We start from the raw sequence: 14273 nt of genomic DNA, 5'->3' as shown, positions 1-14273 counted from the left end.
TTGAGCCCCGCCGCAGGCAGCTGGGAACGTACAGGGTATAGACGGAGAAGGGCGGAACATCGGACAAATGTCCGGCACATGGGAAGAGGTTGTTGTGTGGGGGAGGAGGAGGAGGAGGAGGATGATGGAGAGAAAGGGAACCCACAGGATAGAGGGGATCAGGTTGGGGTGTTGGATCAGGTGGTGTTTGGCCAGGGCCCGAGGAAGTATCATATGCAACACCATGCGAGTTGTGCTGGAGAGCAGCCTCAGGGCCCAAACACAGTGACACGCATGCATGCTACAAAAACACTTGCACGCACACACGCACAGAGTGTGGTTCAGCGATCAAAGCATACATTGAATCACATTCATTCTTGTGGGGACGCACGCACGCACACAAAACACGCGTGCGCACAACACACACACACACACACACACACACACACACACACACACACACACACACACACACACACACACACACACACACACACACACACACACACACACACACACACACACACACACACACACACACACACACACACACACACAAGCGTACGGCCGTACGCACATAGACCTATAATGATAACTCCATAACAAACACAGCAGCGTCTAACAGCTGAGTGGTGAAATTGCAGGCCTCCACCCAAACAAAGCTTTGCAGGTCACAAGCAGTTCAATACTCTGCTCTTGTGTCTCAGTGTCTCGCTCTGTGCTAGAAAGTAACTACCAAGTACACATACTCAAGTATACTGTACTTGAATACAATTTTGTGGTAGGCCTATTTTTTGTTTTGAGTATTTGCAATTTTCAATACTTTTACTTCTACTCCACTATACATCTCAGAGGCAAATATGTTTTACAATTATTTAAAACCCTTAGTTACTATAATTACTTTGATTTTTATTATTATTACAAAACATGAATGAACCACTTCAGCCCTATATGTTCTTCGACTATTTGGAAATAGCAGATCTACAAGCTCACAGCGTGACACGCTGTGAGCTTGTAGATCTGCTATTTTCAAAGGATCTTTGTACATTTAGACATTTTTAAAAGGTTTCCCACTCACCAACACTTCGAGTATGTTTTGATGCCAATACTCTTACTCAAGTAAACTTTTGAATACTTTACTTTTACTTCTAACAGAGTTCTCTCTCTCTCTCTCTCTCTCTCTCTCTCTCTCTCTCTCTCTCTCTCCCCCTCCCTCCCTCCCTCACAACGTCCAACTCTGGACAAAAAGTGAGAACTAGTTTGAGTACTAAGATATGTTCGATGATGACATTTGAGCTGCAGTGAAACAAAAGCTTAGCCCATCTATCTTACTGTGTCTTACTGTGTTGAGGCTTTGTCCGATTTTCAACGCTGTCTGTCATATCTTCTTGTCAATATTGGTGCCAAATGTAGGGTGTAAAAATGTGTTTTGTTTTAATGTTAAACGCAGGGTGACAAAGCTAGCAGAGAATGGTTTATAGAGCTTAGCAGGTTGCAGAGCATTCCAACTGGATTAACCCTATTCCAATTCTCATTTGTACTAATAGTCACTACTTTGTATTTGTTGATGACAATGATGTGCACATTTTGTATGCTATGTTGATGAATTTAATACATATAGGACCATAATGGAAACAATCCCCCAGGATGGAAAATAGCAGATCTAGTGCAGATCTAGTAGCAGAAGTAGTGCATGAGCTTGTAGTTCGGCTATTTGTTGTAAGAGGTTCTCAAAGTGGAGTACAGGAGACCCTCAGGGTTCCTTGAGGGCGTTCCAATGGACCCTTATAGATCTGTAACTCTGAGAGCCTACAAATGGAACACAAATGGGCTGGTACGGGACGGGACGGGTCCATTTGTGTTCCATTTGTATGTTGTATGTAAGTTTATGGGGGTCCTTGACTTTAAAAAAAAGGTGTACTCACTAGGAAAATACTATTGTACCTAGTACAGAGCCCTGGTGTACCCCGGTCAACCGAGTGTATTATATAATTAACATATCCAGCTGAAGCTACTCCCTCCCCTGTAGTGCTCATAACTCAGAATGTGATTTCAACAACATTCCACAGGTTTTAGGAGAGCAGATCACATCTTAGGCCAAGAAAGAGCTAATAAAAAAAGACGACAGCAGAAGTCTGTGCGAGTGCAGTGGAAACATTTGGCATATCAAAAGACAGCCATTCATATGGGAAGCAGTTAGGAATCCCGTCCACAGATGAAAGGTAGAACAATGCAATAAATCACCGATAGCACATCATCATCACCATCACATGCATGCATTATGCAGCTTGGAAAGAGGTGCCTTGAGCAAAGCCCATATGAGACAGAGACGGTATGGATAGAGGGTATGTGCTAGGGCATTCACTTCTAGTCATTTTTACTAGTTGACTAGTTGACTAGTTGTTTAACCACCTTTTTTATTGAACATTGTGGACCCTATTGGAAACAAGTGTAATGCTTAATTGGGTCGTCCACTCACAGTTAACAGCCTTTGTATTGAGTTTGTGCTTGAAATGTACTGTAATTCTGCAAACTGGTAATACATTTTTCAATCAATCAATCAAAAACCTATTATGTTTATGTTATGTTTTTTTTAAATAAATATTTGTACATTTAAAAACTGTGTACATTGGTGACTAAAACTATAATCTACCTGATCTTGAGGCCTACAAAATTGGGGGAAAAAATAAATAAAAAAATAGTCAACTAGTACCAACAAGGTCGACTAGTGGATTTACTACTAGTAAACTAGTCGACTAGTTGCTTAATGCCCTAGTATGTGCATGCATAAAGTGAGTAGAGTGGCAAATCGAGTGGCAAAGTGAGTTTAATGTCTTTTAACGTGGTTTAATGCAATCAGATGGGACGTTTCTGTTTGGATGTATTGTCTGAAAAACAAAATGCCACTCAGTAGGCGTTCCCGCATAACTTTAGGGTATGATGATGATGTCACACGCATACCCTCTATAGAGATAGAAAGATCACTGTCTTAAAGAACGACATTGTGGAGCATGAAAAAAAAACTGTCCGACCTGCAAGCTGAAAGATGAAGTACGAATCAATCGGGCTTATAGGAGGAGGACGGACATTCATAACAATTGCGCCAAAAGATCATTCTGTCGAACTGGAAAAATGACTCCTCTCCTCTCCGAGTCTCTCTCTGCCAGGCAGAATCGTCCAATCAGCAGGTGGCTGCCCGCTGATTGACAGCTGAATGAGATGCGATCATAAGATAGCCTTCTCTCTCTCTCTCTCTCTCTCTGTATTCCACCTGGAGCTGGTGGCTGGCAGGCGTGACTGACAGCGCTAGCTCTCAATAATTCATCTGGCCCTGGGTGTCTGACTCTGAAGGTCAGGAGATGATCTGCTTCCAGGCCTCCGTGCGGGCGGGGAGGATAGAGGTGGCACCGTCATCAAATATTTATTGAGCGGCTGTACTCCCAATACACTCTCCAAATACACAATCTCCTCCCTTAGCCAAACATCATTCACAGCACAATATTTCTCGCCCAGCCAGCACTTCAAGTGGACTGACCAGAAGATGGTATACCGTAGTAGGCCTATATAGCGTTTGTTTTGTTGTTGGATATACCAATTTGATTCTGATTTGTCTCGTACGTATACGTGCATCACGACCGGTGGTTGCCGAGCAGGGCTGGCTGGGGGAGGGTGCTCTGTGTATGCTGCGTGCGTGCGTGTGTGCGTGCGTGCGTGCGTGCGTGTGTGCGTGCGTGCGTGCGTGCGTGCGTGCGTGCGTGCGTGCGTGCGTGCGTGCGTGCGTGCGTGCGTGCGTGCGTGCGTGCGTGCGTGCGTGCGTTTTAAACTCCAGCATCCACGTTGTAAGCTTGTCGATCTGTTATTTTCTGTGAAAGCTTTCCCCACAACAATAGAAAACTGAAAATACACTAGCATAGGGCCCTGAGGGACTACTCTCAACCATCTGGGGTTTGAGTGGTTAACCCCAAAATGTAATGCGTCCACAGTTCACACAGCATGTGTTCTTCACATTGTTCCATTTAAGGACATGCACTGTCCAAACAATCCAATAACTTGTTCCAATTAGCTTCTTTTAAAAACAATATTAATAATGGAATGCATTACAATAAACCCCAACAGAGCTTTGCCTCAACAGTCTTTTGTGAATCCTATTGAAATTGTGTTGCTTTTAGGCAGTGGTGGAAAGTATATTTCCAATTTTCTGTACTTTTACTTCTACAGTCTACTCCACGTATATCTCGGAGGCAAATATTGTACTTTGTACTCCACTACAATTATTTGAAAACTTTAGTTACATTACACATAAAACCACTTAACTTCACTTGGCCTTGTAGATCTGGTATTGTCAATGGATTTGTATACATTTAGAAACTTGTGAAATGGGACATTGTGCACAATTAGTAGTACTTCTACTTTTAGTGCTCAAGTATATTTTGACGCTAATACTTTTGTACTTTTACTCAAGTCAATTTTGAATAGCAGACTTTTACTTGTAAGTTAAAGAGAGTATTTCTACGTGGTGGTATTGATACTTTTACTCAAGTAAAAGAAAATGTGAGTACTTCTTCCAGCACTGTTTCTAGGTCTTGATGAAAGCTTGAATGCCGTGCCTGCAGCAGTGTCCCTGTTTGCATGATTGTTTGTTTGTTAGCTTCATAACTTAAGAACAGATGGTGTGGACTTTAATGGAATGATCAACCGGCTGCCCCCCTGGAGGGATGATTAATTTTCGGGCGGAAAGGGTCAAAAGTCAAGGTCACGATCAAGGTCAAAGTCTGACTGTTCCAAAAATAAGTGGAGAGCAGATGGCTAGGATTCTCATAAACTGCGGTTTCTCAAATGTCCGGTCCGGGAATCACCGGGGGTCCGGACAGAGAATCACCGGGGGTCCGGACAGAGAATCACCGGGGGTCCGGACAGAGAATCACCGGGGGTCCGGACAGAGAATCACCGGGGGTCCGGACAGAGAATCACCGGGGGTCCGGACAGAGAATCACCGGGGGTCCGGACCACAGTCTATGATCACCGGGGGTCCGGACAGACCCTATAGCAGTGGTTTCCAACCCTTTTCATATCAAGGCCCATTATTTATTCAGCATTTGAGCCACGGAACCACCATTTGATGACATTTAGCCTCTCGGATCCAAAACTTGAATATTTTGTTGTCGTTGGATAAGCTTTTGTCCACAATTCCATGCTGTCTTGACGTGGTATCATAGGAGAGATAACAAGCAAATGTTCGTGGTATCATAGGAGAGATAACAAGCAAATGTTCATCAAAATAACCATTCTTCTACATTATATAATTGAGACTTCTTGTAAATTAAGTAATGCATGATGTTTAACAATTTAAAGATCTATAAACGGTCCATTTGGTTACAAACTCTCCATCATTTAGCTGAGGACCACCTGGAACCCTCTCTAGGACCACTGGACCCCCCTCTAGGACCTGGAACCCCCTCTAGGACCACTGGACCTCTTGTTGAAAACCACTGCTATATAGGTCTGATACTGTAACTCTGAATGTACAAATGGAACCACATTTGTACGCACTCAAGAGATAAATAAACACTGAGGAGACCAATGAGTGTGATACTGGGGGTCCTCGACATGAAAAAGGTTGAGAATAACCGTCATAAACCAATTGGCACTAAACTTCATGTCCTTTGCCCTTTGACCTTTGCCCGTTGACCACTAGTGACCCCTACAGGTTGGTCTGCTCAGCAGGGAGCGGAACTGAGAGGGTTAAAGTGTGCAGTGGTGGAAAATAAAAGTACTCAAATGTTTTACTTTAGGTAAAAGTATCAATACTGTAAATACTCCGTTACAAGTAAAAGTCTGAATATTCAAAATGTACCCGAGTAAGGGTAAGTATTGGCATCAAAATGTACTTAAAGTACCAAAAGTAAAAGTACTCATTATGTCGAGTTGTCCCATTTCCAGTTTTCAAATGTATACAAATCTTTGCATACAAGCTCACAATGCATTGTGAGCTTGCTTGTCACGGTGCGTGTCAGGTGAGGACGCAGAAGCAGAACACGTCAGGCAGGAAGATCAAGTCCAGTATTTTTAAACAGGCTTATAAGAGGACATATACATACACAGGCAGGAACACAACCTAACATAACAAGAACTAAAATCTGGCAAGGGAACACTGAACACAGGGAGGCGTATATAGACACAGACCAACTAGATGCAACGCCCGGGATTCGTACTCGGGTTTCCCGAAAGTCCAACACACAAAGTCCAACACCTTAACCACTAGACCAAAGGGATATCCCTATGGATGAGGGGAGATTTTATACTTTTGAGGCCATCAGGCTGAGGCTCTGAGCCACTCTGCTACACTCACCCCCCTTTTGACCTCCTCCCACGGGAAAACCCAATCCGGGTCACGGCACCAATGCAACGCCCAGGATTCGAACTCTGGTTTCCGGCGTGAAAGTCACACCTTAACCACTAGACCAAAGGGACGTCCCTTTGGTCTAGTGGTTAAGGAGTTTGACTTTCACGCGGTAGACCCGAGTTCGAATCCCGGGCGTTACATAGACACAGGTGAAACATAACTACAAACACATGATTGGCTGAGACTGAACTGGCCACAGGTGAAATACAATAGGCCTATCTCACATAATTTCCCCGCCCCCTTAATACGCCCCCTTTCCGCGTTAGTGGTGATAGCGTGATGTCACTCCATAGACACTACATGTTAACAGAGGTAATTTAAGAAGTCTACAACTTTTGTTTTCTCAAGGTAAGGTTTGTTCTATCTGTTCGAGCTGATTTACCATCTGGTTTGCTTCATAATAATATTGGTCTGTCACATTTTTACATTAGGAAATGTACTTAGATTCTCCAGAGAAAAAAACGTGTAAATGCTAATGTTAAATGACACCACTATCTACCGGAAGGGGGTGTGGAAAGGGGGCTGTGAGATAGGCCTATTGCAGTTACAGACTGGTGAGACAAGGCAGGCAACGACAAATAGAGAAGACAGGAAACACTAGGAACATAACTACACAATAAAAGTACACAGTTCATGACATTACGTATGCTTCTATTTTCAAATGCCTGAAATGTGTATGGGGTTGAAGTGGTTAATGTATATCTACAAAGTAACTAGTAATTCAAGTTTTCAAATAAACGTAGTAGAGTGAAAGTACAATATTTGCATCCGAGATGTAGTGGAGTAGAAGTAGCATTGGAAATTGGAAATGCTCAAGTAAGATTATATGGACTTAGTTACTTTACTTTATGAAGTGTATTCCTCCACATGTGTTATGCTGCACTCCCATCATTGTCTCTGTGTGTCACCAAGTCGCGTTCAGGCGAGACACGACGAGGACAATAAAAGGTCATGATCAGTATGCTGCCTTGAAGGGCTGACTGACTTCAAGGTGAAGGTAAACATGTGAGAGCTGATGGGCAGATTTTCGCAAAACTCGCTGCAGGGTAAGCTGGCCCAAAGACACTATTAACTTTAGGGGGTGAAGAGGTCGAGGTCCCAATTAAGGGCAAGGTCAGAATCGAGAGCGAACAGAAGGGATATCCAGGTGGTGGTGAAACCAGCCCTGCATGGCTGCGTGTGCACTGCCTCGGTGGCGAGCCGCTGTGTTGCTGGGCAGATTGTTGAGTCGGAGGGGTCTGGTGTTCATGAAGGCCTTCAGAAGTCAAAAGAGTTTTGGTGGCAATTACGTATTACTTTTGTCCTGTCCGAACTATCTTCGGATCAGCGAGCATTAGGTAAAAAAGATCATGGGTCATGGGTATGGAACATTTTGATGTATATAAAAGTTACCCCTTTATACTGTCAGTTAACCCACTAAAACCGGGAACCGGCATCATTGTATACACTGGCTATTCAAAAATAGCAGATCTATGAGCTCATATCATGTCACTTCGTGCCTTGCGAGACTTGTAGATCAGCTTTTTTTTTTTTGAATCATGAAAATTTGTGCAAATCTATATTTTAAAGCAAACATTTTGCTGCTGGGGTTTCCTAACCTGACTCCGCCAGATGGGGCAGCAGAGAGTACACTGGGTTCCCCCCTCCTGCTCCCATCTGGGAACTCTCAGGCAGACTTGATGCCCGGCCACAAAACGGCCTGGCCAATCAGCAGCAGCTAGAGGCGGGATAGCTGCTGCTGATTGGCCAGGCCAGGCTGAGAGTTCCCAGATGGGAGCAGGAGGGGGGAACGCAGTGTACTCTCTGCTGCCCCATCTGGCGGAGTCAGGTTAGGGGTTTCCTGCATGGAGCACAATATTTTGAGATGGAGGTCAGCTGCCAAATACACGATTCTAGGACATTTGTAGAATGGGGTCCTCGTGGGTCTTAAGGGGTTCAGCAAGGCAGGGTCCCCTGGAATCCCTACAAAGACCCCTATATGGTTCCCAAGACCCTTTGTGGGAGCACGTCAGCAGCAGCCTGGCCCAGCTGTGGGAACGCCAACACAACGGATGACCTAATGTTCCCTGCTTCATCATGAGCACTCTGAAGGCTCCTGAAGCAACAGCACACACACACGCTCGCACACTCTCACACACATACACACGCGCGCGTGCACACACACACACACACACACACACACATATGCACGCACAGGCCGAAGCCAAGGAATGACACACGCTCCCTCCCTCCCAGGCTCACACACGCAGGTGTTGCTGTTGTTTGTGGCAGGCTGGGATAGGAGAGCACTGTCTGGTCTTGGATCGCGCGCCATTGTATGTCGTACATCTGCATCAGCTTGATACAAGCAGCTGCGTGTTTCTGGTGGTATGCTGTAGGCTGAACTGAAAGGGTCCAGAACCTCAATAACATGTTGTTCACTTCGCCGAGAGTTGAACCACTTTCCACCTGGCCTAGTATACCTTTTTTTTGGGGGGGGGGGGGGGGGGGGGGGGCATGTCGTTATTGTAGGTCTTTAGATTGTCGAATATAGGGTCCAAAATATTGAAAAAGAAATAGCAATCTACTAAGTTCACAATGCATGTCAATGCAGGGAAGTTTTTTTCCCCGGCATGCATATGTTGTTGCTGTCGGTCAGAAACCTCTTATCTCCATATTTGAAGTTTTTTTTTCTCCATAAGTTAACGCCGTACTTGATGATACTACAGCGTCACACAAAAGCATTAAAATTAGCAGATCCACAAGCTCGAAATGTGGCGCCAAAGCGACACGTTTTGAGCTTGTAGATCTGCTACTTTTTATAGTTTTGGACATATGAGCTTTCCACAGAGACGATATGCAAAGTATATACATGTGACAAATTATGTGTTAACAAGCCAGTATGTGCATATAATTTGCATACTAATGGAATGCAATAGTACATTAGTATATGCGTTTACATATTAATGCACCTAATTTTGGAGCATGAACAAGCCAGCTCGATTTGACTCCAAATTTTGACATGTATTATTTAGACTATACCTTAGTTATAATTATGACTAACCATACAGTATCAGTTTCACATTCAACAGTTTGAGCCGAGGGAACTAAGGCCTTGAGTTGACAGAGAATGTGGGTGATTCTGGAGCAAAATTGTGTGTGTGTGTGTGTGTGTGTGTGTGTGTGTGTGTGTGTGTGTGTGTGTGTGTGTGTGTGTGTGTGTGTGTGTGTGCTGCGCGCGCACGTGTGAAAGAGACAGATGGAGAGAGAGAAAAATGCAATGTATCACCATTAAGGGCCTTTCAAACAGGAAGCGATGGACGCACATGTCGCATGGATCAAGAACAGGTCTGCTACAGGTCTGCTCAAGAGGGGCGCAACAACGCAAGCGTAAAAAAAAGAAGCTAAACAGAATCCAGGTCTGGTGAGTCGCGGGCGTGTGCACGAAACAAGCACGTGCGCAACAAGTTCACAGGACCACGCTCAATGAATTGCATTTTTATAGCGCTTTTCCAAGTGCTCAAATCGCTTTACAATGGTTCATTCATTCATACATTGGGGCGAACAGTCGACGCCAGCGCCCTCACTTCCCACATTCACACACCAATGGTGGCAAGCTTACACCGACCAACTCATTGGAGGCAATGTATAGGGTTCAGTGTCTTGCCCAAGGACACTTCGACATGTGGACATAGAGCCGGGATTCGAACCGCCGACCCAGGGATCATTGGACGACCTGCTCTACCTCCTGAGCAACAGCCGCCCTTACACGTAAATACGCTTGTGATGTTGCCCCTCGACTTCTCCGCGCCCGTAGCAGACCTGTCGTTGATCCAGGCAACAACGTGTGCGTTCCTCGCTTCCCGTTTGAAAGGCCCTTAATGATATTGATATTTTGCTCATAGAAGGTTCCAGTGAGTTAGTCATTGTAAATCCTCAGTGAGGCAGGAGTTAGGTGTGTGACTATCTGCCTCAGATTCAGTGTACTCATGCATGAGTGTGCTGTAATTTTCTCCCGCTGGGGGCTGATGAGCGGCACATGTTGGATTGGAACGTGGCCCTCCGATGCGGCCGACACCGTTGGATTGGATGCCAGGGTATGGACGAAGTTGGAGGTGGAGAGGAGAGGAGAGGAGAGGAGAGGAGAGGAGAGGAGAGGAGAGGAGAGGAGAGGAGAGGAGAGGAGAGGAGAGGAGATGTCTCCTGTTGATGTCTCCATGTTGGATTGGAACGTGGCCCTCCGATGCGGCCGACACCGTTGATTGGATGCCAGGGTATGGACGAAGTTGGAGGTGGAGAGGAGAGGAGAGGAGAGGAGAGGAGAGGAGAGGAGAGGAGAGCTCCAGATGTCTCCTGTTCACCAACACAATAAGTCCCACCTCAAAAAACTTCATGGGGGGACCATGTGTTTGGTTCCTTTGATCAGCTTCCTCTGTTGCGTATACTTCTCCAACAGAAGAACACATTCAGATTTGGGAACATTTTAGTTCACACGTTTCGTGGACCTTTACGTCAAACTGTAGCTTATACAGTACATCAAGTAATCTCGGGATATTTTTCAAACCGGTATGATACTTGGTAAACTATCTATCTATACACACGCGCGCGCACACGCACACGCACACGCACGCACACACACACACACACACACACACACACACACACACACACACACACACACACACACACACATTCTTTTCCCTCATGAATCTCCTGTCAGCCACTCATAAATGCAACACGTGTCGCTGCGTTCATCCAGCGGACAGGTCGTGACAAATGGCCGCCCATTGTGCGGAGTATCTGGGGGACAATGGCGGCGGTGGTGTTCGGAGCTCAGCGGTTTGGAGCCACAGGTGTTAAACACATAAGCGCTTTAGCTGCTTGAGGGGGGGGTGTCATTGACCCCGGCCCCCACCCCCCCCCCCCATCCTCCTCACACATCACATCACCTCAAAGCCTGGCTGGAGGTCAGAGGTCGTTCCCAGCCACCAATGGAAGCTATTTGTTTGGCTGTCACAGGAGGGGGAGGGGAGGGGGGCCTCAACAGGTGAGCCCCTGGGCGGGGGAGCGTCTTCTCAAAACATCTCACCCAGCGCAAAGAAATGGCAGCGGTGGCTCAGTGTCAGGAATGTCCAGCGGGCACATGACATGACGGCCCCCTCGCTCACTCAACACACACGTCACAACATCCTCCGTTTACCCCCCCCCCCCCCGTTCCTGTACCGTGCACCACCACCACCACCCAAACATTCAACTGGATCCTGTTTTGTAGATTCATGGGGGGGTGGGGGGGGGGGGGGGTGTTGACTGTCTATGTTTCATTCTCTATGTTTTTCCCCGTCGTGATGTGATGCGATTTTGTAGAGCTGTGTATTTGCGCATGCAATTAAAAAATAAAATAAAGAAATACAACATTTGCTGGTTGTAAATCCATTAAGACCTGAGGTCGATTCTACAAATGCCTTCTAAATCAGTAGTTCTCACACTTTCAAGATTAAAAAATGAATAAATACAGATGTGCAAGCCTGCAGTGCGGCGTGAAGTGATGCACTGTGAGCTTGTATATCTGCTATTTTAATAGCCAACGCAAAAATCGATAATGACACGGATGCTTTCCCCGGTTTTAATGTTAATAAGTTCTGTCAGAATGACTGGTTATCATAGGAAGCAATGTTTTCAAACTAGGCATACAAGACTTTGACTGCACGTGATGTTGCTATATTAAGATCTGTTCATGATATGAAAATAAAACTTTGAACATTCGAACATTTTTTTATTAACTTTTTTGGGACGTGTGATGGTCTGCCGTAACTGCCAATCTGCCCCCACAAAAATGAAAAATTCGGGAAAAGAATTTAAAAAATATATACATTTGTGGAAAGACAGAGCAACCTTGGCCATCAGCGGAGGAGGAGATGGCTCATGTGTTTTTGTTGGAGTGTCACAGGGGTCGAGGTTTTGTTGTTGAGAGATACCAGAGCGAGCTGCACCTGTGCGGCTGGCTGCCTGTCTGCAGGGCCTCCAGGCTAGTAGCTAGCTGCTAGCTTTGGATTGTTTTGTATTGGAACAAGCCTCCGGGCATGAAGCCGTGGAAGAAGAATAGTCATCACATTGATGCATGTTCCTGCACACATTCCTGCACCCATCGGTCTGTTATGAGAACGCCTTGGCCACCGCCAGCACTTTCTATAGACGCTGTACAGCTCATTTGAACAGGTTTTGGGCGGTGTCCATGTCTCGCCACAATGAGGCCTGATTGCCTGTTAGCCGCAACTCTTTTAGGGGGTTAATTTGAAATGATGTCCTACATTTACGGTTGAGTGGTGGTGTGGTATTCACGTTAATGTACATACAACACATTGATGTTAGGAAAATATACCCCCCAAAATCCTGAGTGTTTGTTTAACTATGTGGGCGTGAAAATGCACACTCGGAAGTTTGTGTATTTTGCGCAATATAATAGTGGCCATTTATTACATTGTCTGGTTCTATAAAATGAGGTTGAAATGTTAGGACTCGATTACTCAGTATAAGTATGCAAAGTAGCCTAGACTTATTTACTAACAGCGGAATGGAAATTGAAGGCTTTAAAGTAACAAGTCAATACAGAAAAGTCTTACAAAAAAGCTTGTTTAAAACTTTACCCCAACACTGTATACGTCATTTGTAGCTGTATACTTGATTGTATTTACGACATGAGATGTAGAATTCTGATATAGAAAGTAAAATATCGCGTTTAATTCCTACATCTTAGAAAGGGCTTCATATTCGAATCCCATGCTGAATTTTAGATTTTTGCCTTGGCTATTCTATATATATATATATATATATATATTATTCATCTTGAAAGTGTGAGAAAACTGAGAGCTAATGATTTAGAAGATTTGTAGAATCGGCCGCAAACAACACCCAACTCTCTGCTGTCTTGTTTTGGACGGCGAAAGCATCTCGAAAAACCAGCGTGGGATTATTATGGGAGGGCGCTCAACTCAACATGCACATTAGGGTGAATTAACATAAGAGCCGCAGTCAATTCAAAGCTGTGAAAACATGCGAGAACACCCATAAAAGCATCTGTTGTGTTTGCAAGTGCGTGAGTCGTGTCTAAACGCAGCAATTTCTGACCAAGGAAAATAGATGGAAGTTTATCAACTCAATTTAGCTTCCCTCTGTTCCCTCTTGTCTACAACAGCACACACACACACACACACACACACACACACACACACACACACATGTCCTGTGTCATCCTGGCCTGATGGTCTCCGCAATAGAGATAATTGTGCTTAAATGCAGCCGTTTAAAGATAAATGAGTAATGGTAAGTACTGGTGGCTCCCCCCCCCCAACACCCCCCCCCCCCCCATCCCATCTGTGTGTGTATTGCTCCACAGCTGAGCTTGGTGAATGAATGGGTGTCAGTGTTCTGACTGCGCGCCCGCCCGTTTCAGGGCAGTCCGAGCATTTATCTAACCCCATAACGAGCAATGGTAACATCAAGCTATACGGAATTATCCGATTGTGTGTAATACCCGTCACTCATCTGTCACACACACACACACAACCACACATTGTCGTATTTCTTCTGCAAATTGTCAGATTTTGCATCTACTAAAGCCAGTGGTATAGGGCAGGCCACTCAAAGGACCCCAAATTGTATATATATATTTAATTTTCTCAAAATAGCCTGTCAAATTATTATTTATTATTATGTAGGCATGCAGGCCCCCCGTCTGAAAATATTTTGTGCCAGGGACCTCCTCCTTACATGATTTGTGTTGTGAAAATGTTTCAAAAATATTCTTTTCAGGAATGTATTTATTTATTTGGGGGGCGGGGGGGGGGGGGGGGGTATTGAGTTCACAAGTTCCCTCCTCCTGCCTGGATCTGGTCTCTCTCAAGCAGAAACGACA

At 45.1% G+C, this 14273-nt stretch overlaps 1 protein-coding gene across 1 annotated transcript in view; it reads right to left on the bottom strand.

Annotated features, from left to right (window-relative positions):
* Positions 1 to 7496: 7496 nt before the first annotated feature.
* Positions 7497 to 14273, bottom strand: part of LOC306929869 (threonine--tRNA ligase 1, cytoplasmic-like) — a gene marked incomplete at both ends in the record, with an annotated part of 21694 nt that continues 14917 nt past the window's right edge. Inside the window, one exon of the mRNA XM_079510601.1 lies at positions 7497 to 7637. Coding sequence (XP_079366727.1) covers positions 7497 to 7637 — 141 coding nt within the window. The remainder of the gene's footprint in view (positions 7638 to 14273) is intronic.

Source organism: Electrona antarctica (assembly GCF_951216825.1).
Source record: "Electrona antarctica genome assembly, chromosome: 9".
NCBI classification, from domain to species: Eukaryota; Metazoa; Chordata; class Actinopteri; order Myctophiformes; family Myctophidae; genus Electrona; species Electrona antarctica.
The sequence above is the reverse complement of the archived record's forward strand: the minus strand, read 5'-3'. Positions and strand labels throughout refer to the sequence as shown.